Raw genomic sequence first — 26,641 nt, 5'->3', positions numbered from 1 at the left:
CATGTTCAAAAAGCTCTAGCTGGAGTTCATTCGCTCTCAGAGCCTTGAAGGCTCGAGAGCAAGAGGACTGCCAGAATCCACACGGAGGTTGGAACCTGAGTATTATATCCAAGGCATAGACCCTTGGACTAGTATTGGAGTTGTCCTCATGGGTATGGTAGCTTTGGTACAATAGCACAACTACCTAAAAGATTGTGTCAATACATACTTGATATACTAAATATATCATAGTTTTAGTTGGAAGACTGCAATTCTTTAAAACTTCTCTACGTTCTTTTGACTACACACAAACAAAACGCAACGTAATTAAAATCACTAAGGTATTTACGTACGCAGAAAATCAGTAAGTTTCACACTTTTCCTCAAAAATTATAAAACGTTTCCCTGGAGATGGCTCAGAAAACATTTCCAGAACAAACAGCAGAGACACTATGACAAATACAGCAGATTTCTGCAAGTAGTAATGGTAATAAACACTATTTACAGAAACCAGATTTTAATTTGTTGGTTGTTTAAGCATGATATGTATAGCAGAAATAAGTAATTTGTCAGCAAGAACGTTTGTTACATTTACCATACAAGTCACATCCATTGCCTGAGAACTCAATTATTCCATGAGCCAATCAGAGAACTGTGGTTTCTTTTCTAAATGGTAAATTGAATATAACTTATCTGCATGTGGCCATCATTTACTACATTAACAATTAATCTCAGACTCTGTGAAAATCACCAAATGCTAGAGGAAAAGATAATTACCATCCAGCAATACTTGACTCTTCATGAGATCTACATCAGCTGACAGATTTAATCAATTTGGATATTAACAAGATTCTCCCTACCATGAAATTTTAATATGTGACAAGCTAAGACAATTTACAAAATTTTCTTCACTCTTGTTTTATATTACAGAATTCTAAAAGCACTTGCAGAAAAATATTTTGTTCTGTATTTTCCATCAATTACATGGACCACACGTTTACCTACCTGTTCAGTACCATGCTGAACTGAGACACTTCATCATGAAGAATACAATTAACCATTCAAAGTAGAAATCTGGGGCTAAACGTGGCCTAAAAGAGGTGATTCTCTATCACTCCTAAGAAACTTTTAATAAACATTTATTCCCTTTTTTTTGTCAATGGGGTAAATCACTAATTGAAATCTGTATTTAAGACTTTCCTTGCTAAACTAGATAAATTTCCATTAGATGGGTTTTTTTACAGAATTAAGCACAATCTCTGGATATTAGCTGTCAGATATAAAACCAAAAAATTGCACGTGTGCTGCTCAACTTTTTCTGAAAAACAGAACATGCTAAATCGAGCATGACAATCCACATGCGGAAAAAAGTTAAAAAAAATAGTTTAAAAAGTTTTCAGACTCAGTTATGCAAAATACAAAAACAGATTGGCCAAGTCAGCGTTCAAACCCCTAAAAATTTCTCCACTTCCATGTGATAAAACAAATACCAGCAGGCTCTGCCACTGCTCAATTGTCTCAATATGATAATTAGTTTTTATATAACTTGCACATGGCAAAAATAATTATAAACATCTCTCAAGAAAGTTTTAACAGTACATTTTCAAAGATGCTAGAAAGCAAACACATTCTGAAGAGCCCAGAAATACAGTAAATAAGTATTAGAGCACAAACTTTCATCAGAAGATGAAGGAAATTACGTGGTCCTCCCATATTGCCACATGGCACCTTAGTGTCCAATCAATCACAAGGGAAAGTAAAGAGGGATAGAAAGATTAGACATTGCATTGTGAACACGAAAACAAGTAGCCTCCACACAGCATGACAGCTCAGAATGGTCCAAATAGATATCTTTAACCACAGAAGCAAGAAAGACATTGTTGTAAGCATTTTCCTGCTCATGCTGATATTTGGGTAGCTTCTGAAGCTTAGCACAGATGCTAGGGCAGCCAAGTGAATCCTTATTGCTAAGATCCAAATGCATTATGTCGATTTATCTTTTTATAATAACATTGTTCCACTTAGCAAAACTTTCTATTCAAGTACCTAGGGCTGCGATGAGGCTGGCTGCACAATTTGACAGTCGACAATGCGTTCCATTTCCATTAGGCCACCCTCAAAATCAAGGTGGTTAAAACTGTCTTGCAGTGTCGGGGCCATCCCCACAGTGATATGCTGTTTCTCCATTTCATCCATCTGCAGAAACCATTCGAAGAGCTGGTATGCTGGAGTCTGTGTACCTTCCTATAATTGGATTTAGCTGCACAGTGTTCCTAGCATACATCAGGCAAGGGTAAAGAGGGCTTAAAGCTTGAGGGTCTCCCAAGCAGTGTGTAACATCTAAGCAAAGTCTTCTGTCTTCAGGGAGACTGGAGCACAGGCTTAAGCATTTGGACAAACAGAGTTTCAGCTATTGTTTGCATCCTAGAAGTACATTCAGTACAACTGGCAGTTTCAATAAAGAGTCTGGAAGGATTTGAACCTTTAGGCTATTTCACTGTCATCGCTTAGTGGGAACAAAGAGAATAGACGAATTGTTCTCAACTAAGCAATTACAGTGCAACATCATATGTTAATTCATTTTCCTCTCCCCCCACCCTCACCCCCTCCCCATTCTACGTTTTCACACAGAAAGAGATGTTTTAGAAAGCAAAGTAGTGGTAAGTCGAATTCAAACATACGTTTATTGTCCTAAACTTTGCATTTTGCAGTCATGCAGAAAGCTAGCATGCCAAAAGATTTATCATCCCTTACTGAACCCTAGAACTACAGATTACCATTTGTCTCCGTCACTTTATGCTTGGCCACAACCAAACTGATGACATGCGCTGTGCCTAGAAAGCACTGAGAAGACTCCTAGCCAAATGAGGTTTTATGGATCAGGTATGTTTAACTTGTGACTACATTTAACTTTTCTATATATTGAAGTCAGTAGACCAGGACATAGTGAAAAGGAAGAAGTATATCCTTATGATTCAGAATAGGCTCCAAAATCCTGCCATTCTGGTTTGGAAATTCTAAAAGAAAATGATCAGATAGTCTCCAAGGACTGAAACAGGTATGTATTGATAATAAAACAATATTTGTACTCCATCACACACAGAAACAAGAAAAATACAGAGGGCTTTTGTTTCCTCTAAACTTCAAGGTTTCTGAATTTTTCCATGATGAGTTTGGACTTAACTATTTCTAACAACAACTGCTTTTAGACTTTTGTTTTTATTATATCATTAAAGCTCTCACAAATGACAGAGTAATTCTGAAAATTTCATCCAACATTTCTATGCTATTCTATGGGAGCTGACCATAAAGAAGGTTTATAAAGAATGCTGACTATAAACTCGAATTCAGATGTGGTCAAAGCTTTACATACAGAAGAAAAAATGTAAATGTTAATGCCAAAACCACATCAGGGATTGCTATGTATGGCGTCATGGAAGTTTGCAGGGCAGTGCAAACAAATGCCACATTACGCTGCTAATTTCTGGCATCAGCAACTCCTAATAATGGTGACGGCGTCATTCTTTGAACTGCCTTCGGGAAGGGAGTAGTTACTTACCCTCTGAGGTCAATAAAGCAACCATTGGGAGCAAGCTTGTATTTTTCATGTAATTTTTACTGGGAAGTACCTAACGTCTTCCTTTCACCAGCACATACACACCTAACATAGCCACAACACACTGTAAATAGGCGGTTGTAACACCAAAAATTTTCCCTTTCCCCGTGAACTTCAATTTCTAAGACGTTCTTTTAGCTGCCCAAACAGATTACGGGAACTGGTACCAATGAGCCAATAGAATCTATATTGGCACTTCATTGTTTTGTTGGCACTACTGATGTACGTCCGGCAGTCTGAAAAGGTTGCACGCCATGGATTTACTCTGTACATTCTTTAAGGTAATGTCACTTTCGTACTTTTGTGTGTATAACATCAGAACTGCAGTTCTAACTTTTCTACTTTTTGGAGCCTCTCTTTGCTTCTCTGCAATAACGTGACTACTTCACAGTGTAAAAATCAGAGCACGTTGAACAGCCAGCACAACTTGACCAGCAGAGACAAGAGAGAAGAAACATTTATCAACGTTCCTGCAGTTGGTGGTACTCTACTACATTCCTTTGCTGCCAAGAGCCAGGCAGCCCCCTGAACTAACATCAGCCACAGATGTTTAAATTTTAGTGAGAAAAGTATAGGTCTTGGTTCATTTTTTTTTCTTAATGGCAATTCTACTTAGGACAGCACTGGAAAAAAAAATAAATCCATCAACTTGTATTGCTGCATATCATTATTGTACTAAAAAAATCTTATGTCTTTAAAAGGATGTATAAAACATCATCACTGTAGCATTACATTACTGACGTAGTAAGTGCCTCAAGCAATATTTGTTACGCAACTAAGCGGGAGGCAGTCCTGAGGGGAAAAGCAAATAGCTTTACTGATAAACAGCTCAGCAACACTGAAAGATTTTCTTGATTGCTCCTTGAAAAATTCCTTATACAAACTTTAACATACAACCTGTCTGGCCACCCAGAAAGCTTCACCGTTTTGCTGCAGTCCAATACACACTTCTCTGTCCTCAGCTTAAGAAAGGACTGGAAGCGTATTCTTGAACTGCTTCCGTGCAGATTAGAACAGAAGGTCTCAAACAAAATTCTTTTACTGATAGCAAGAGGCAGCAGGTAGGAGTGCACTGCCGAACATCTGAGACTGTTCCACAGCCAGTGTCAGGGCTGGAGCTAGATCACCCTCACAGATGTGGAAGAGGAGGGTGTTCATCTCTCGTGCCAATCAGCAAAAAGAGAAGGAAATGAAGCACAGCGTGAGAGAAGAGCAGCCATGGACCATTTGCCGGGGGCAATTTTGCAGCCTGTTCAGAAATCAGTTGCAATTTTAATAACGCATTCTCCGGATTGGCCTAAACTATCGTCAGCACCACCTTTGTGCTAGCATCTCCCTAGAAGCCTAGAGGTGTTTTCTGTCTCTAAAGGCAATCCCAGTAATGATTAAGACTCTTTGAAATTCTTTAGTCTACTGCAGGGCACATCTTAGCAATTGCAAAGGCTTATCCCAGACACAGGTTTCAAAGCAAGCAAAGAAATCCAAATTGCCCGTGCATATTTGACCAATCTGTCCTATTAAATATGACAAACAAAACCTTTAAAGACAGGACAATGTTTCTCTGGCAGTTTCCTCCGACACTCTTCATAGTAAGAAGTGACTTAAGGTTTCTACAGACAAATAAGCGGCCCCAAAGCAAAGTGCACCTGCATAATGTTACCTTTGTCTATTGTTTAAAAAACATGAATATACATGCTTTAGAAACAGACTGTAGAAATAATTGGAAAACATCAGTAAACGATCACCAGCTCTAAAATGAAAGCATTCACCTCTAAACAAACACATCTGGTTTTAATGCTAAAGATCCGTTTAGAAAATCCTACTCTACAGAACGTTCCTATTATTCATCTCAACTAAAATCATGTTTTCTTACCCAAATCTCAGCCAGATGGATGCAATTTTGATCTTAAAGATTCAGTATTTTTAGGTGAAATAAATGGCTGAGAGCCCACCAAGTTCAATTAAGGTTACCAATTCAAAGCTTACTGAAGGCTCGGAGTAACTTTTGAATACTTGGGCTTTAAGTTGCTAACGTTTAACTGCACAAGTAGAACTATCCTTGGCCAAGTGTGTCAAAGGGGAAAAAAAGCATCTAAGAACTCCAGTAGTTTTTAATCTAATAAATATTAGATTTGTTACTAACCGAATTTTACTTTAATGGTTAGTTTAATATGCCTTAAAATACTTACTTCAGGATTACACAGCCTGTACCAGTAGGAGGAGCCGTCCAAAACACCTGAATGCGTGTCCTCCTTCTAGGTGTGCTCTCAGTAACAGCAACAGGACAATTACTCATGAACTGTGTTTCTTCTTCATCTATGATCTAAGGAAATATAAAGAGAAGAACGTGAAAAGATACGGACGTGCACAGCCAATGTCTCTCGAGTATGTTTTGTCAGTTCACGTTTTTCTTCAGTGGGATTATTTATAATGTCTGCTTAGCTCAGCACTACTTTGGTAAATTTATAACATGCAGATCACCCACTGAAATGAAAACAAAAAACCCACAAAATAAGGACAGAATAATTCAGTTCTGGGTGAAGAGAAGTTTGTCCTTTCTGAGCATGGCTGCAAATAATTGATTTTGTAGATCCTGAATAGTGGGGCTTCCTGCAAATGCTAATGACCTGAAAATAATAAAAGATGCATAATTTTATTTTCTTTAATACAACGGCAACTGGTTAGGACAGGTGGGACATGCTAGAGAAGAACGGGGTCTCAGTTTGTTTATTTTTGTTTGCTTTTTAAACCAACCCTTGTTTAAACAGTATTATTGTTAAGGTATCAAAAGAATCACGTGATCAAAAGAGGCAGTATGTGAGCCACAATCACCCATAATTCAGAGACCATTATTTAGTCCGATCTGCACACATTTTTGCTTTTTTGATTGATTGACGTTTAGCAGAAAGGTTTAAGAGGTATAAGTCAACATAAAACCAGAGAGGCTGAATTGGAACTGGTGGTGTTCTAAGGATTTTACTCAAAGGTGTCTGTGACAAAATAGCTTTCTCACTACATATGTACTTCATGGATTGTACTTTAAGCCTTCTGTTCATCAGATCTCAAAGAAAATTCATCAGAAGCTGCCAAGCTTTATTTGGAAACAGGCAACGCTGTGATATTGCAAAATTTCTCTTCAGAATTACTCAGTGGTCCACCTTCATTCGATGAAGCCACAATTCACACTACATTGGATCAAGATTCAAGGCAATCAGTTACAAACCTTACCATTTTGAGAAAGAAGCTGCTTTTATGGATTTATAACAAGAGTCAACTCTGAAGGAGCTTTTTCAGAATTCTAACAACACACACGCTTATCAGATTACAATAAAAAGAAATATCTTCTGCCAGTAAACATAACTTTAAACAAGTATTCTGACAAAAAATAATATTTTACATTCTGAAAAAATGGCAATATCTATAGTTCGACCAGATATGCTTTACTGAGCAGGCATCCACCTTGTGTCACCCAATGATACTGCCAGCATTCCCAAATATTTTTAGCGAAGTCAACAAACATTTCTGGTTTTCCATAGCAGAATAAAGGGGCACTGGCACAGAGGAGTGCTGAGAAACTCTACTTAGCTGGTCAACAGGGTAATGGTTAATGAGTTTTAAATCTAAAGCCATTAATATTCTTCACTTTTTTAACGCTTCATAGAATCTGTGTAACTAAACACAATGTGTACAGCTACTACTTTGCTAGATTTTAATTAATGTGAAGCATTGGGAAGCATGGGATCTAGTGTAGGCTTAAACTGGCTACTTCCACTTGATACAATTTAATGCATTTAACTCGAGCATCAAGAAATCCCTGATCTACAATTCTGTCTTGGCCATCAACTATTTATTCTGCTTGCCTTATTCCTGCAACAGTAAAATAAAGAAATAAAACCGTTTACTTATCTCTCCAAAACGTCGTCTCAATGATTCAGGACCATATCAATTGACCTTTTATCCATATCTCACAGGAATTCATTCTCAATCAAAACCCAATTTTGGTGGAAGCTGAGTGAAGAATGGGTGATTTTATACCATCTCATACAATATAAAATACTATTGTACGTTATATAACAGCAGGATAATTCTCATTGAAAGGGGTCTTAGGAGGTTCTGAAAGTTCTTAAAAAGGACAGCTTTTCTAGAGAAACAGAAATATTGCAAATTACTGTACGAGTTACACTAGCACCATATTCTCTTGCCATATGCTGCTGTAGTATCATAACTCACATTCTTGGATAAAAGCTTTAAAAATATGTTCAATTCAGGTCAAGAAAGATTAAGTAATTACAGGTAAGTGTAAATACTTTATGACTGACTAGATAAAAGCTACTCAACGATGATCAATGAACCTTTCATATATGTTGATTTTTCCAAATTATTTTAGCTTGTCCGATACACACTTCATCAGTGAATGTTTCTTGAGAAGCCCAACTGAAATGAACCCATGTTCTCAAAGTACAGAGTTTCTATTTTCAGTTAACAAGAACTTAGCTGCTTTCATATCCCTAAATACCATTCCTCCACCAATCAACATTGTAGACCCATCTGTGATGCATTTGCACTGTAAGTAAATTCTTGTCTCTCGGTAAGTCAATCCTGCTTTTTCCCCTCAATAATGAATGGAATCGCAAGGAACACCAAAACCAAAGCCAACAACTAATACTTAAGGAAGGAGTTGTGAGCAACTGTGAGCAGTTATTACAGGTAAAATTTCCAGCTACTGCAAAACCAGAACCTGAAATATGTGTTTGAATTCTAGATAGTCATTAAGTTGGAGTACATCCATGCCCTTTTCCAGTAGCAACAAATGAACCCAGAAACACAGACAATTTTGCAATTCTATAGTCTACTCAATTACTGCAACCTAGCAAGTTACGAATTTCCTTAAGGAATACAGATGCCTATAATGAAATAATTTAAAAGTTTTGGTCACATTTTAGAACATAATCCTAGAAGAACAGGAAGTAGTTGAATCTCAAGGCTACATGACCATTTCCTGCATCAATAACCGTCAAAGCAAGAAGATTTATGTAATAAGTGTCTACTGGGAAAACCTGACCATAAAAGAATAAGGTCCACCAAAAACAGTTCCGTTGAAGGAAAATTAGACAGAAGCTTTCATAACAAAGACTCCTAATGTTGACAGAATATAGTAAAGAACTCCTAAACTAGTTGGAAAAGCTCAAATGCCAGTTGATCTGAGAGGATTAAAGAAAATGTTATTTTTAGATATTTTATAAAACTCAGAATTATCCAGATTCTAGGACTTGAGGTAGATATGAACCAATCTCAAATATATTTGTTAAAAAGATGGGGTTTGTTTCCATATCCATGAAGGTTTGATTCTTTATAAAAAGTTCTTAGGGGCAATACAGAAAGGGTTCACTACTTATACAAGAGGATTCCAAATGACACTATATTTATGGTGGTGGATGTTATTATTGCACTCACACATAACACAGGAGAAAGCAATAGTATCCTGGCCAACTTCAAGAAAAAAAAAAAAAAAAGATATGTAATCTCTGAAAAGAGTACAATCCTGATTTTTCTTCTGGAATCAAGTCAGACCACATAGGCATGAAGGAAAGAACTGGCAGGAAAAAGGCATGCAGATTAAAATGTAGCATTTGCAAAATCATAGCTTCTGAACCCCAGGTCGTCTGTAATGGGAAGCCTTACATTTTCTGGAATGGGACAGAAAATTAACTACATGTTGGACACAAATCCTAAAAACGAAAATAAACACTATGCCAAAGAATCCGAGGTCTCAGAGGGTGGTTCTCTATGTGACTAATTCTTTTGAATCCACAAACGCAATGCCATTAAGTCTTAATGTTCTATTTAGGTTTTGGTGTGGTTTTGTGGGGGTTTTTCCCATTATGATTGTAATGTTATTGGACCAATTTATTCCTTCAGGGAAACTAGTGTAAATCCTGAACAAGACTCTCAGAGTTAACCTGGATTTGAACAAGTGTCACAGAAAGCAGAATTTGGCTGAACTTGGGTAAATCTACAAATATGGAAGCATATTAAAAGGGAGAATTTACCAGTTCCAGGGTCAGTCTTGCATTCTTTGCATATTCCAAACACTGACGAGGTTGAGGACAAGTTTTGGGTGTTCCTGAAAAGCAAGACTGGATGACTGCTTAGCTGTTAAACAGATGAATGAGTGGTTTTCTTTTCTCAGAATTGGAACGTCTCATGCTGAGTGGCAGAGCTTGCGATCTGTTTCTGATTTCTATAAACTGTTAGTCAAATAAACGAGACTGGCCAGTTGTGTTCTCTATCGTTACATTTATATCAGCATTTTAAAAAAAAAAAGTCAAAATGCTATACACCACAAAGAAAGGAATTAGTATCAAGTACAAAAGGAGATGAAATTACATAAATCCTCTAATGGCTTGTGTCCACTTCCTTAGTTTAAACCACTGGCTAGGATCTTCAGCACCATTTCTTGTTCTGTGGACACATCATCACTTTCCACCCACTTAAACAGCTGCGTTTTACTGGAACAACTGAGTTTAAAAAAACAAAACAAAAAAAAACCCCAACAACATGAAACCACAAACAAAGTTCACAAGATAAGCATTTTTGTGGTCAGTTTTCTTCTTTGGAAAAGCTAACATAGAGTCTAACTTCCAGAATGCTGCAAAACTATCTTCTCCTTGAGGAAACTTTCCCATTATAAAATGAACATTGGGTCTACATAACGGAAATAATATTTGGCCATTAGGGATTAATCTAGAACAGAGCTTATTTATGGAATGGAAAACTAATGATGTACTAAGTCAATTTAAAAAAAAAAACTACCTCCATGATATGCTTCACATAATCAATTTCTTTGACTAAAGGACAAAGTATTTCCTTCAGAATCTGTGCTTAGAATCAGAAGAATCAGAACTGGGACTTTTTAGGAAGTGTCAGTAATCAATCTTGATGCAGACTATGATTCGAAGCTGTATAGCACCACCGAGCACTGCTGGGCTCTTAGTAAAATTTGCCATTTTTAGCACTGCACCAGAAGACTGGAGTTGCCCGATAACTAACCACACCTCGGGGCACTGGGGAAAAGTGTGCAAATCTATTGAAGAAAGGCATTGCTAAAACACACCTGTAGATTATCACCATGTTCTGGTAACTTCAAGCACAAACTTTACATAGATACACTACAATGTTGTAATTGGAAATCAAATTTAGTTCTATAATCATTACCTGAGCACAGACTTCATCAAGTAAAGACGAAATGCATCAGATGGCACGATGGTAAATTCCATGAAAGCAGGATCAGCACAAGTTATATGTCTCTCCTCCTACCTGCCTCTGTATGTCCTTCTACCCGCTCCTTTTTAATCCCAGACACAAGGTAGCGGGAATCACGGAGCAGGGGCGGGGGGGGTGGGGATGAGGGACACAACACACCCTTCCATTTCTACAAAGTAGTAAGATGCCAGACTGTCAGATCAAGTCTTTGATTTACATTAGCAAAAGGAGAGGAAAAAATAAAGGATTTATAAATCATCTTCCAATAACTGGAAAAAAACCCAACCACTTGTGTGTAAGATGTTCTAAGAAAAAGTATTTACATTCTGTTCAACTGTCCTTCTCTTCTTTAAGAGAAACAATTTGAATAGTGTGTTCATTGCAAAAAAGGCTGTGTTGGATAATCAAAAGAAAAAACAAGCTACTGAGAGAATACTGTTTGAGAATCTTACCCATTCAAGTGTCCCAAAAATTTTTTGCTATCCAGAATCCTGTAGTCATACCGTACTGCATGTTGCTCTTCAGTCTAAACAAACCTAAAAGCTATATTGCACCTATTGCCGGGCAGGCAGCACAGCCTCTTTGAGGTGCAACTCAGACAAAAGGAGGAAGAAAGCAGTTCAATGTGACAAGAACCTGAAACCCGTTCAAGATACGGCACTACATTGTCAGCTTTTACACTAAACAGCCTTTCCTGCCTGACAGGCTCTCTATAGAAAGCTTAACAAAACAGCAATTTCTTCTTTAATCAATATATATGGAAAGAGAAAATGTATATCGGCAGAGACAGATAACAATAACTTGACAGCATTTAGTAAATGTAAAATATTTTTACATTTTTATATATTTATATATTTTAATATACATATATTTATATATTTTATATATGTATATTTTTTCTTGCGTTTGAATCACTCTCAGTTAACTTAATCAGTGCTGTAACATGTTGAATTATACGGCTTATGCTGAAGCCTTACGCTTGTAAATTGAAAATGGCCAATTAAGCAAAAGCTGTCCATGAAACTCAAGAGATGAACGAACGGAGATTGTTCATTCATTGTTGTGAATTGAGACAGTTTTCATTTAATTACTCACTAAAAGTGGACTGAAGGTCCAAAGTTTAATCGTTGTTTCTCGTGAATTTTTCTCCTTGACTGTAACATTAACATTTCTATGAAAACAGTTGGTTAAATTTATTCAAGCTACCGTCTCAGACTATATTACAAGTATTTTTGACAGATAATCCGGCTTTTCCCAGAAAACATATTACTTTTTATAATCTCTAAAAGAGAAACTATATTAGGCACAGAAAGCTGTCATTCTCATAGCTGTAAATCTCATTAGGTTCCATCTATAACTGTCTTTAAAAAGTAGCTATTTTGACTGAGAAAAATCCTCTCATTTCACGTTTGAAAGGCTGTTAGTAAATACCAAGTTCTAGCATGGAAAGAGCCAAATATTTTTAAATAGTATCACCTTATGAAATCCCTTCAAAGATTCTAGATTCTTAACGTAGCCAATACTATCCACCAATCCTCACCAGAAATGGGAAATTATTCTGAAGACTGAACTTGCTTTTTTCACCTTGGCACGCAAAGATTCAAAGTGCACCAGCTGCCTCTTGCCCAAGAGAGCGCCCTGCCATAAGCATCAGAGCATACAAATTAGTCGCAGCGTTCGGGACATCAGCACGAGTGACTTGGGTAAAGGAACTTCTCCTGATGTTTTGTGCAAAAGCAACGAGTCACTCTGTGCCTTGCATGACAAATGCCTTAACTTTATTCTTCATGCTTTGTGTTCAGTCTACACAGCTCCTTTTACAACATTTGAAATGATGTATTAGGATTCCGGGCAAGATGGAAAATTTTACTTTCAAAGAAACAGGACTTTTGGCTCACCTTGATTATAATTTCATCAAGTTAGACCTAAATCTAGAATAAATTTACTAAAGTTGGACTCTATGCTGAACGATTCAAACATATTAACTTGTGTGTTGGGGTATTTTTCATCGCGTTCAGGCAGCAGCTAAAAGACTGAACTTGCTTTTCAATGAAATCAGGGTTCATTTAGGGTCTAAATATAGTTCATTTGGAAGCATGGAACAAGGAGATGAAAAAAAGGGTAAATTTTATGAACACTTCGTCAAACGAAAAGGAAGAAATATTACTTTCAAAACTCTGTTCCAAGGATTAGGAAGCAGGACTTCCCTAAAACAGCCCTATTGCAGCCCTAAAACAGAATAATAGTGAGGATGATGGGGACACCGAGCAAGGCTATGCTGTGGAGATCCTTTGTTGGCCACCCGGGAGCAGAGTCAGCATTAATCAGAGCCATCCTCTAACTGCAGTTCCCTTCACCTGAGCCAAGGCCAACCCAAAATAGCAGCTGTAGAGAATCAAATCCAATATTTAAAAAAAAAAAAAAAAAAAAAAAAAGAACCGAGCACAATCACTTAGGTTTCTCGCTGGCTCTCATGGATTTCTCATTTCTCTCCTCCTTGTTACTGGAAGATCAAAGTGCAAGCGGTTCTTCCAAGATTACAAAACTAACACACTCATTCCAGATAAGACTATAACCACAATAAACTTCAACAAAGATACGTGCAGGAGTCACTGTGTAATACTTTCACAGAGGAATTATTTAGACTCAATGTTATTTTTGTCAAACTATTTCAGTATGAATATGATTTTTTTGGCAAAAAATAACCACTATTTCAATCTGATAAGAAATTTTCACAGGGAAAAAATAACTTTTGATAGGTGGTGTCTCAAGTGCTTTCAGCCTGGGAGAAATGTTGCTTGCTGAAGGGGATGTTATATAAAAATCAACCTCATAATCAAGGATTTTTAGATAACAGTCACTTGAAAGCGGTATAAGCTTAAGGATTTTGTATATTTCCTGTGCAGTCACTACAGTTAGGACCTTTCATTTAAGCTTATAATAGACGCATTTCTTTGGAAAGAGAAAAAACAACTGTTCCCATCACTTCTAAATATATTTTCTGCCATTTTACCTACTTATATATAATGCAATTAGCTGCTTCACATTTAAAAACCTGGTTTAATCTGATTTCCTAGATGAATAAAAGGCATCGGAAGGTTGTGCAAAGAAATAAAGGTTTTCACGGCCTCATAAAAGAAAGTAATATAAAATAAGCCAATGTGGATACACCACTTGAGGGAAAGTGAGACATGACTTTCATTGCTGAGCAACCTTTCTCAAATCACTTTAGTATAGTCTGTTTCCTAATTGTGAAGTGGGGATGTAGACATTGAGCACATTTTTCAAAACAATATATTAAATGCTCTATAAAAACATACTTATTCTTAACAGCTTCTTATACCTCTCAAATTCACTTCAGACTTCACAAACAGGGAGAGGTTCTTTGGGAGGGGATTAAATATGAGATGCCAGATCTCAGCCTGCTCTGTGATGTGCCAATAGCTCAAATTAGACAGAAAAGTGGCTTAAAGAATCAAGTAGGAATTCAAGTCAGGGAAGTCTAGGGAAGCCATAAAGTTGGGGTGGCCCCCTGCGTACCAACCTTTTGTCTCGCTTTTGTAAAAAGAACAGCCAAATTCTGCCAAAGATCTCCCAGCTTGGTGTGCTGATGCCCACAGGACCCAGGAAGCAGAACAAAACCAAATCTGGCAGAGCTCCAGTTTGACAATTGCATCTTTTACACATGAGAATGCTTTTTCAGCATATCGAGGGACTGTAGCACAATTAATTTAAAATGAAAATTTAAATATTGCTAAAAAATAAGAACCTTGCTTTTCAAAAAATGTTTGTATTTTCATTTGGCTGTACACTGGGATTAGAAGACAAACCTACCTTACTCACTTATCTTGCAAAAGCTGAGAGACATTCTAGTAGAGCATGCCGTGGGAACAGCACTGAAGACTCTACTTCTGATAAGGAAAATGCAGATTCATATATCCATTCTGCATCAGGCAGTTCATTCTCAGTGTGAGCTTTTACAAGATATGTAACCTTCAGACAGTCTCTTTTCTGACCGATCCTACTTCACATACACACTCACTGAACCATGGGGAAAAACTGGCTTGACAGCCAGGGAATGAAAGCACTGATGTGGCTTCAAATCTCTGCTCTGTTTATTTTGATGACTTTCCCTCCAAGTTGCAAAGCCAGGCTCTCTTCCCTGCTGGCCTTCTGAAGTGTTTTACTAGTTTTACAAAGCAGAGGGATCCAAGAGAAAGAGACTGTAAGAAATCAATCCTGAAATAGACTGTTGCTGCATGGAGGAGCACTCTTTAGGGCTGCAAAACTCCCTGGTGCAATCCCTGTTCTAATGACTCAGACACTTGAACCTTCTTTCCATCCAGATTGAAAGCCTTTTGTCACTTTTGATGGACCTTTCCTTCTGAATGGAAATTATGTCTGGATGAAAAGTTTTCCCAACAAAAAAACTGTGAATATTGAGAATATTCCATTAACAGGCTCAATACGATGGTGTTTCTTTCTGAGAGAAGAGGCCGAAACATTTCCCCAAAGTATTGAGAATCCCTTCTAGCGTTGGTTTGCTAGTTCAGGACTGAGATCCATGTCGGTTCTAAGAGTGTCAACTTGGAAGTTTTTAAAATGTTCAATTAAAAACAAATAACAAAACAACTTCTGCACTTTTTTCTGACCCTCACAAACAAATGCCCTTCTTTGAAAAGGAGAAAAGCATACCTCTGAGCTTCCTTCCCAGAGCTGGCCTTGTGCATTGTCTTGATCTACGGCTCATCAATAGTCTCTTATAACACATCTCTATCAAGAGTTTATGTTTAAGCCAGCATAAGCACTTCGGCCGTGTTACTGTGGCATACACACACACACACACAGTGCTGCCTCTGGCAGCACCAAAAATTCATTAAAAACTTTTAGTGAATGAAAGATTAATCCCTGGTTGACACAGTGGGTCACTCGTGCACGCAGAGGCACATGCGCATAAAACAAACTCCAATAACACGTAAAAAAAAAATATTTTTTCCCCACATTTTCCAGATCCATATAGTAAAGGATTCATTCAGATTCTTCCTGTCTCAGCACAAAACATAGATTTGTAAGTATGAACTTAAAAAAACTTCCAGGTCTTATGCTAAGCGTGCATTTAAGGTCACTAAAAAGTCAGAGGCAGAGTGCTCAGTACCTTGCAGGACTGAATCCAGGATAAATTAGAATTACGTTTGTGAACATGCCTGGGGAAAGCTGAAGGACCATCTGATCGCTGGGAGCACATTTTTCTGCTATATTTGTAAACTTACGTGAAAATTAGCATTCATATTTTTGCTATATGCAAGCAAAAATCTTGTCAGCGCACTCTTAATAATTTATTAAAACTACATGAAACTTTTCATACTAGCACTAGGATTTTCCCTAATTTACGCAGCAACCGTCCCTACCGGCCTGAGCTCGTGTCTTTGCTTCTGTCAACGCACATAATTCTTTGCACAAAAGCACCCTTTATAAATGCTTGAGAGGATATGCCTTCACTGCAACTAATGGTTATTTCATTAGTAAGGACTTCTAGTCACCATTTAAGTCCAGTCAATAACATATTTTAGACTCAGTGCTCCAGAATGTCTGTTCACCATAAAAATAAGCTTTAAGCACTCGAACAGATGAGAAATGTAAATAACCAAAAAACCTGACATTCTTATGTTCATAACGAAACAATGTGAGAGACAAAACACGATCTAGTCCTAAACACACCATTCTTGTCATTAGTTCTAGAAAGCTTAACTAAGAGCAGAGAAGAAAATCCGACCTTCATATCAGAACAAACCACATGGACCAGGTGAAAGTCGTTATCTACTAATTACTGCATTTCAGTAGGTTGGTAAAGTTGGTGTTAAAAGACACTGCTGAGGTGTAATTCTTCCTTTTGAAATTAATTACATGATTATCTTTTGATAAGATTATCATTCTTCATGTACCGTTACCACAATTGCATATTGCCACTATCTTTAGCACCATAATGAGCAAAGTAACGCGAGTGCCAGAGAAATATTTGCTGTGGACTCGCACAGAAGACATGGACCTTATCTTCTGCACACACAGGCACTTCTCATTTACATTTCTGTGGCAAGGAACTCCAGGTTCATCGTCAATTCAATTTAAAACCCAGGAACTGCCATTTTTATTTCAGGAACAACACCCGAGATAAGAACACAGTTGCAAGGCCAGCCGATCAAAGGGAAAGGAATGTTAAATTTGAGGAGACACATAAAACATCAGATAGGGAAGAAATTTTATAGTGGCCAGTCAAATGACATATATAGCTCTTCTACTGAAGCCACCTTTCTATGTCACAGGTTCTCCCTGCAGGGCAATGATAACAGCCTGCCTTCCTCATCCACCTTTCCCTCTCTTGCTTTTGTCAGTCAAAGGAATCTTTTCTAACTACGACTTTTTGGAGTACAAAGTGCAACATGGGCCTAAAACTAGATGGGCCTTCCTTACTAATATAATCGATAATAATATTATTATAGAGGTGACACTTTTCCACAATACAATACAACATTCAATAGTGAAGTACAAAGGAAATGCTATTAGGTACCCCAGAAGTGATGAAACTCTTTTGAAATACATAGTAAAGTGTGAGTCTGCACATTTTACTGGATCAGCATTTCTCAGTTGCTTAGTTTGTTCCGGCTTTTCATTTATCCTTCATTTTCAAAAATATTACACTACTCAGCATTACAAATATACTGCCAAGAATAGCTACCTCACTTGGAGCTCCTCATTTAAGTTAAGAAGGGATTTAAGGATTAGAGAAAATACATATTTTTAATAGCATTATTGTCCTGTTTGGTGTTGGAGCTTTGAAGCACCAGCAGCCCTGGCACACGCGCTATTCATGTTCCTCATGAATGTCTCAATGCCAAAATATACATCCCAACCCAGTTCAAGCAGATTCCACACAAATTCCCCTAGCCTTCAGATGACTGCGTACAGAACATAATCTATTTCAGAGAGACTTAATCCACTGCTAAAACCACATTTAGAGCAAAAATACTGGTGATCTGGAAGTACAGGCTTTGTGCAGATAAATTTAAGAAGGCATTTACCTCCTTAAAAGAGCTCTCACATCTTTTGCTTAACAATTTGCATCAGCTGGCGGATCAGCAATACTGTTGGTACTGAAGAGCTGCAGAAAGCCAGGAAGGGTTTGTGGCAGCACTGACAGTAGTTTTGAGCAATTATTAAAGCCACCAAGTTCTATGATTCTAAGTTCTTTGTGTGTGTGTACGCGAGTGTGTGCCTGCACGTTAGGCAGAGTCAAGAGATAACAATCCAGGCTATGGCTCGTCGTACTTTTGATATGCTGATGAACTACTAATGCACAGATTCTCTGATTCCTTCCTTCCTTGGAGAGCATCACAGATTACACAGTCTATTCATGAACAATTCCCCTGCCTGCCTCTGTGTCCAAGGTTCTCTACAAAGCCTAATTTCACAATACCTAGAGTACCCCTGGAGTACATTAAACCTGCTGGCTGAGAGTTTCAAGGAAACCAAGAAGTTGTGCTTTCGCCCTTCCAGCATGAGAGGATTCTGCTTCAGAAAGACACGCTGCAGTCGGTCAACAGTGAAGGGACAGTCTGGCAAAAAGGAGAGTCTTGTGGGCAGACTTCGGAGTTCTTTTCAAGAATCTGGTAGACTCTCTTCAAACGCTGACTGAAGTCCAAGTGGGTTAAGTGCAGTGACTAAATGAAAACCTCACAGCTCCAAATATTAAAACTGAATCTATAGTAAAACATGGTTTGGACACTTTTTCCCGAACACTGTCTTGCACAAAATGTTCATTATGGGAAAAATGCAATGACATAAGCATCAGGAAAAAAACATAATTCAAAGCTTCAAAGCTTGTGTGCATTTGGTTTGGGTTTTTTTGATTTTTTTTTTTTGCTGGTTTGGTTTTGCTTGGGTTTTTTTTTCCCAAAAAAGTTCTTTTGAATATAGCAGTATATTTCATCATAGTATAAGATGCCTGCTGGAGAGCTGTATAAACTTCATTAAGGAAATAAGCATGCAGAAAGGGATTCTGAAAATATAGAACAACAAAGAATTTTTGGTAAAGGCTTATAATCAAATTCTTCATAGCTCTGTAAATTAAAGCACTCTAAAAAACGAGCTGTAAACTGAAATGGAACTGTATCAAATTGTACTCGTACATATATTAACACTATAAGGACTACCGATCTTTCCCAGGTTTAAAAAAAAAATATATATATATAGAGAGAGAGTGCTATCTTGCTTTCATATTAATTCCAAGCAAGGTACAGTGATAAAGATGATGTGGTTTGTTCCTTGCGACTCTCCCTCACTAAACCTGGCACGACAATCAGAAGCGTGCCTCAATGAAGAGGCTTCCTCCTAGGCAAGAGGCCAACAAAATAACTGACGTCTTCTCATGCAGACATCACTGTCTGTTTAATTTTAAAAAGCTACAAAGCTTTTGTAAAAAGAGAAGAGCTCCAACTCTGCTGTTGCATTAGGGCCTAAAACAGTATCCCCCTCACCGTCAGTAGAGGAGGTCTTCATAATCCTCAGAGGATACACTGATTCCGCTTGGCTTCAAGTGATGTATTGAATAAAATGTTCTTAGTTGTACTTCCATATTAACACATGGACCATGAATTTTGTCAAGCACTTGGCGCACAACATTTCTTTTAAACCAAATTATTAAAGGCAGTGTTTTTGATGAAACCGCTTCCGAAATTATTTGGACATTCTAAGCTCATTTCCAAGAAAAACCGCATAGGGGACAGCAAATTTCTGAAGGACAGGAACAGAGTAAGACCGAGGTGAGGAGGCCACGTGTGAAACCGGATCCTGCCAAGAGGGTGCCAGACAGGAGCCCAGACACTCGCATCCTGTGCCCCTGCCCAAGGCTGGCAGCTCCGCCCTGGTCCCATGCAAAAGGCGCAGGAGGAGCAATAAGGACTTCGAGGAAGAAAGCGGGACGGGACCTGCCCACATCCCTTGCCCTGACACTGCCAAGCTGCATGCAAAATAAAAATCTAAGGTTTACTGCCCTGTCACAGAAGAGCTAAAGCTACAAGCAGATTTCAGAGCAACCCTACATATATATATATATATACACATTGCACTACGTTTTCATCTCCTGATGGCTTGGCATGTTTTATTTTGAAATATAAGCTTTCCTTATGCATGTCAACTTTATGGCTGTAAATAGACGTTCCAATTAAAAATTTGTACTCCCGTCTTAACCATTCATGCAGATGACAACACAACATCGGTTAGAAAAAAGCACAAATTTATCTCAAAGGGATTTAATTCCGATTAGTATGTATTTCAAGACTATAAAGCTGTTTCATTTGAAATTTCATTAGGGCAAGTAGAAATTCAATATATGCAGTTGTAAACCAAGAGGGAGGTAAGTGCATTTTCTTTGGGGAAAAACCCAGCTTTTTGTGATATTCATTAAAAAAACAGAAAATTAATTTCCAAATCAATTTGACACATAAGCAAGGAAAATTTAAAATTGCGTATCTCTAGCATCAGACACCTTTTTAGTAATATTCCATTGCAAAAGAGGCAAATGTGTATGGAGTCAAGAATGTGAAGAAGAAAATAAATTATAATGTGAATTAAACAGGAAAAAACGCTCTATTTATGCTGGCCCTATTTCCAATGCTTTCCTTCATGCTCTTAGTAAACCCACTTCAAATACAATAGATTTTTTTTAAAAAAAAAGCATACATTCCATTATTTCAAAGGTACATCTTAAAATAAACTAACTTCCTAATAGATTTGGTGGTATTTCTTGCTACATTGAAATTTAGGCGTCAGAACTCCTACCACTACTAACGACAAGTAGTAGGAAAATGTTATTTTACAAGATTTGCAATTTTAAAACATAATTTTGTCAAAATAAATTTGCCATTTTATTGAAAATTCATTTAAAATCATTTGGAAAAATTTAAATACATTCAAAACAATCCATCTTGAAATTAAATGTTTTGATCTTTCACCATCTCAAGTATGGTTGCTTCAATATTTTACTTAATAATTATCTAGCGTAAATAACATCATAAAAAGAATAATATACTTCAGTTTTATTAGCATATAAAGTGCTGATGACCTTTCTATTGGAAATTTCGAAGTGATTTAATTGTTTAACTAGTTAGCACCGTGGCATATTTTGACAGGGAAAATTTCTCCTTTCAACCAGTTTCATTTTTATGTTGTTCAGTGTAGCCCTTTTACTCCTAGCCCTAATTGGGAAAAATAAATAGTCCCTCTGTATTGTCTGGGTGTGCTTTTCATATAGTAGCAACAGAAAAAAAACCCCAGTAACATAAATTACAAAGCAGGCAAAATTACACTTTCTACTGCTGATCAAAACTGTCTTCAATACACCCACAGTGCTATTGTTCATGTGCTACCGACAGTCGGAGTGTCCCAAGAGATACACCTTCGATTTATCTGTACATTGATATTACACATGATTCTGAGAAATCTTGAAACCGTATTCTTCGCATTCAGCTCCCACGTTATCCTGGTCAGTCAAATATGAAGAGACAGCAGCAGTTATGAGGCGAAAGGCAGCAGCAAAGGTGTTATGCACAAAGCGTGAAGTGTTCACTTTGCTTTTGGCAAACGATCACTTTTCCATGGAATAAAAGAGATGATGCCCTTGTAGTGCATTTCTAAGAGCCATCTGAACAGACTGACAAAACTGAGGTCCTAAGCAGCTACACTTCACCTTTATGTGCTCTCATTCATGCTTTTCGAAGACATAAAGTCACATACTTCCATGGAAATGGAGACGGAAGAACAGTAACTCTACAGAGTTTCAATGGCAGCACACAGGAACTGGAAACAGACAGGCACAGGCACGAGAACCACAGTGCTTTTGTGCTCATCTCGTGGACTTCAGCATGATCTACGCTATTTATGATGATAGTGAAGAGCTTAATTCACATGGGTGATTCTAGTCATAAGTGAAGTTGGAATGTAACACATGGGCTTACAACTGCTTTATTTACTTTACAACTCCAGCTATATTTTAATAGATGTCAACGATGAGAGCTTCTAGCTAAGGGGAGGCATCAGGCTCAGGTCCTGGGACACTTCCCTGGAGACTTTTAACAAGAAAATGAAGAGAAGTAGTTAAAAAACTTTTTCAGTTTTTGCTTTAAAAATCCTAAAATTGCAAAATAACACTCCCGTAAGTTCTTTTATATATATATATATATATATATAAACTTTTCTTAGTGGCAGACAAAGTTACGTGCGAGTCTCATCATATGGAATATACACAGTGACAAGCATCAATACCAAGTCCTGTGCTGTTTAGTATCTTCATAAATTATCTGGATGATGTGACTGAAAGCATCCTCACCAAGCCCCTCACGACACTACGCTGGGTGGTGAGGTGGACACATCAGAGAGGAGAGACATCTTAGAGAGACCTGGACAGGCTGGAAGAGCAGGCAAGCAAGAACTGTATGAAGTTTAATGAAGACAAGTGCATCCTGCACCTGGGATGACATAACCAAAGAGCCCAGTACAGGCTAGGATCTGTATGGTTGGGGAGCAAGTTTGTTGAAAGGGTCCTTGGGGTCCTGGTGGACAACAAGCTGAACATGAGTCAGCAGGGAGCCGCTGCAGCAGCAGAGGCAAATTGTATCCTGGGCTGCATCCGTAAGGGCATTACTAGCATAGACAGAGACATGATCGTACCACTCCACTCAGCACTTGTCAGGCCACGTCTGGAATAATGTGTCCGGTTCTGGTCCCCACAATTCAAGAAAGAAGGCGACCGAGTGGAGAGAGTCCAAAGGAAGGCCACAAAGATGATCAAAAGGCTGGAGAACCTGCCCTATGAGAAACAGCTGAATGAGTCAGATCTCCCCCCTCTTCCCCCCTTGGAGTAGAGAAGGCACAGTAGGGGTGAGCTCATCACAGTATTCCAGCACTTAAAGGACAGCTACAAATGGGACAGAAGCTCCGTCTTCACAAGGAGCCTCATGGAGAAGACTAGAGGCAATGGCTACAAGTTGCACCAGGAGAGGTTTCATCTATATACAAGAAAAAAAAAATTACAGTGTAATCAATCAATCAGTGGAACAACCTCCTCAGGGATGTGGTAGAATTCCCATCGCTGGAGGTTTTCAGGATGTGGTTGTACAAGGTGCTAGATAATCTCATCCAGGCTCTCCTTCCCGAGAAAGGCTGGACCAGATGACCTTTCAAGGTCCCTTCCAACCTAGGCCGTTCTGTGATTTTATGAAGTACGCAGTCAATGAATTTATGTTTCTCATTTTTTATATGTTATTACAAAATGTTTCTTTGCACTTCCTTGTCTTTGTTTACTGCACTTAATCTGCTACAGGTAGGTTTTCCAACACTGAACAAAGATTCTTTCAGTCACATGACTTTATACTTATTTGGGAGAGGGTTCCATAATAAGTATAATAAAAAAACTAAGCGCCACACTAAATATGAGTCTATACAATACCATCTTCTCAAACTGATGAAGTGTTGGAATGTAGGAATCTAAACAGCTGTCCCTTTCTTCTAGATTCCCGTGTGAGAATCTGAAGCGTATAACTGTGAAAGTTTTCATCTGAGAACAGAATGTACCCAAAAGCACGTCATTTCTAACCTATGTAAACATTTACAAAACGTGAGCATGGAAGCACTAGAAATAACACAGATTTTTCACTGCAGAAACTAAATATTGTCCAGCAGGTCATCTCTAGCTCATGAGAAGTCTCATGCCATCTTTCATTCCTAAAGCTGAATTTTGGCGACATAGGAAATCTGCCTCAGTGGTTATGGACAACCACTCGCACCAGTGTTTATTCAGAGACTTACATTTGGTACTTTCAATGTTTTGTTGAACTATTCTCAATAAATTTCAATTAAAAGCGGTATAAAGCTCAAAGTCAGCATTCTGGATCAGTTATTTTTTATGTGCTTTTACATCTTTTACAGACTAATCTTACAAGTTTTGGAAAGGTACTTGAGAAAACAATCCTATGAGGTATACGACTGTAAAACAACTTCAAAAAAGAAGCATGAAAAAAAAACTGTCTCAAAAAAGGGAAAAACAATTTCTGATGGTCAGAAATTCAACCACGTATAAAGCAAAAATTAATTTGCAGGAGATACCAACACTTGATAAATGACAGCTTATCTCCAGAATACGAACCATGTAATTAGAGAAGTATTAAAATTAAAGGCCAGGAATCATGTATAATAGATGAGACACGTATTACTTCTGGGATTATTTTAACTTTTTTTTTTTCTTAATACACAATAATTCCATATTATACAGACGTCAGTAGGCATTACACCATCCAGTCTACTAATCCAAAATACATGTTATTGCTGCTGTTTCTGATTCTGCGCCAGCAACAGGAATAACTAAAACATAGCATGGATCCAAACCCATGTATTGGTTTAAGTGACTAAGGGCTAGAGTGCTAAGAGTATTTGGAGGGGTTTTGCCATTTTAATCCTGTTGTAGGAAGGACTTGTTTATCTTTCTGATACCTACCAGCACAACAGCTACCATTACTGGAACTGGTTTTAGGGACCCCACCATATAGACAGAATTAGACTGCGTTCCCGTATTTTAAAATCCCCATGTTATATTTCACACTCACACTTCGAATGTTATACATTTTACAAACATTTGTTATTTTCTGCATGGACAGTATTTACACGCAAGAAGACACCTGACTATTTAAACATTCCTGACTTGGGAGGCAAACATTGTATGCAAAGAGCAGAACTCCTGAAGTTTAATCACGGCTAAAGTGTGATATGCGATCTCGAGTAAGCTGCTTCAACAGTTACTCTTCTGTAAAGTGGATGTGATAAACGCACATTCTACAAGAATTTTTATGGAATTTAATTTACGCAAAAACTTTTAAATCTTCAGCAGAAAGGCAATATAAAAACACATTTCAAAGCTGTATTATATCCATAAATGTAAACATAAATCTGGTAGCACTGCACACAGAAAATCATTAGGACAAGATTCAGTAAATGTAATTGGAAAAAAAAATTTAGCCATGATTTCTCTAAATTCAAGAGGTATGTATCAAGTGTCAAATACCATAACAGCAGCGAGCTCAACATTTTATCCTGCCTTTATATGGTTGCCATATTTTTAATCGTGCAATGTCCCTTCCCATATTTATGTCATTCTGGCTTATTTAGCTCAGGCATAAACTAATTTTTTCTTTTGTACATGATGCGTACAGACGTAAAAACATGAACAGAAATGGCCATACTCCAAGACCCGTTTTCACATCAGTTGTATCAGGTTTGTTATTCACAAAAAGAAATGCCAGAGCTCTTTCGTAGTCAGCAGTTCGAGGCAAATGGGCTTAGAAACCTAGGAACACATTGCGATGTACACTATGTTCTTTCTGTGGAAGCTGGCAGTTGCATAACATCTGCACATCCAAAGCTGGTTGTTTATTATGTGGGTTTAATACATTTTGCAACTAATGTAATCAGATGAGCTGATGAGCATCTGATGAACTAAAAGAAAAAAAACTAGATGAATACACAGAGAGCTTTGAGTAGGTAGCATAAAGGTTTTTTTCATCCTTTATAGAAATCTTACACAACCTCTAAGAAAAAGTTCCAAATTATTGTTTGGAACATATTGTATTTGAAGCTAAGGCTATTATATAATCCCACTGTCTAAATATATCATAACCCAATTCTAATTCATATAAGTACTTTGTATAACCTTTATGGATAACAAAACTAGGTTACTGAAAGAATCTCAAAGAAAGCCAAGAAACTTTGCATAGCCAAAAACCCCCACTGGTCCTATGCGTGCAGCAAATACAAAAAAACATTTATGATTATCTTAACAATACTGGGATTTATCATAATGTGTGGGCAGATTTTCTTAACAGGTAGGATTAGCGTGGGGGGGGTAATTCACTGACTGCAGGTTCTTGCTTTATTCCTACATCTGGGATTCCCACAACATCACGTACAGAGAGGCCAGAGCAAAAGGACCACCACCAAGAGGCAAACTGCTGCCTTAGCAACCATTGAAAATACCTCCCTGAAGCTCCCAGAAAGCCGCCTTCTATTAATGGTACAAAATAGGTAGCTAATTTTCCTATGGAAGTGACCTATTGCTTAAGAGGGGTTGCAGTATAAAATATTTCTCCATTTTCAGCATTTGTTTGGTACTTTATGTCCCCTCTCTGTTTTCCTCCTCTTTAAAAAGCAGCAGGTTAGCTACAATAAGTTTATGACAAACAGGCTAAACCGAGCAACATCAGGTATAATTAAGCCTCCCATACAAGCAGAGTCAGCTTTACTCATACAACTGGAATTTCAAAAAAAAAAAAAAATAAAAAAAATTAAATGAGTTCCAAGAGAACAAAACCCTGATGTGTGTCAAATAAATGCCATGCCATGAATAAACACTGGCAATGCCCTAAGGAACCTCTATTACAGTACTGACTGTATCGAGATATTTAATCATTAAAGTCATAGAACAGTAAGTACTAAAACTACTTCTTACATACTCATTCTTTTAAATGTTTCTTTTGAAAAGAAATGCAGGTCCGAATGAGTTATGCCCACCCACAAGGAAAAAAAAGAGGCAAGAGCAACAACAGTGCCTCAATTCACACAGATGAGAATAATTGGAGCCCAGTTCAATCTGTGAAGTAAACAGAAGCAGGATGAAGGCTTTTCAATTTACACCTACAGCCTACAAATTAGTAAGCAGTCTGGTAGGATGAGTTTGCCAGAGAT

The 26,641-nt window shown here is 37.7% G+C and overlaps 1 protein-coding gene across 1 annotated transcript in view; it reads right to left on the bottom strand.

Annotated features, from left to right (window-relative positions):
- The window catches only part of SPON1 (spondin 1), a 201,553-nt gene that overhangs the window by 155,144 nt on the left and 19,768 nt on the right, over window positions 1–26,641 (bottom strand). The window contains exon 3 of the mRNA XM_063332892.1: window positions 5,785–5,918. Within this exon, the coding sequence (XP_063188962.1) occupies window positions 5,785–5,918 (134 nt within the window). The remainder of the gene's footprint in view (window positions 1–5,784; window positions 5,919–26,641) is intronic.

This window comes from Chroicocephalus ridibundus, chromosome 4 (genome assembly GCF_963924245.1).
Source record: "Chroicocephalus ridibundus chromosome 4, bChrRid1.1, whole genome shotgun sequence".
Classification (NCBI taxonomy): domain Eukaryota; kingdom Metazoa; phylum Chordata; class Aves; order Charadriiformes; family Laridae; genus Chroicocephalus; species Chroicocephalus ridibundus.
This window is presented reverse-complemented; position numbering and strand designations above follow the sequence as displayed.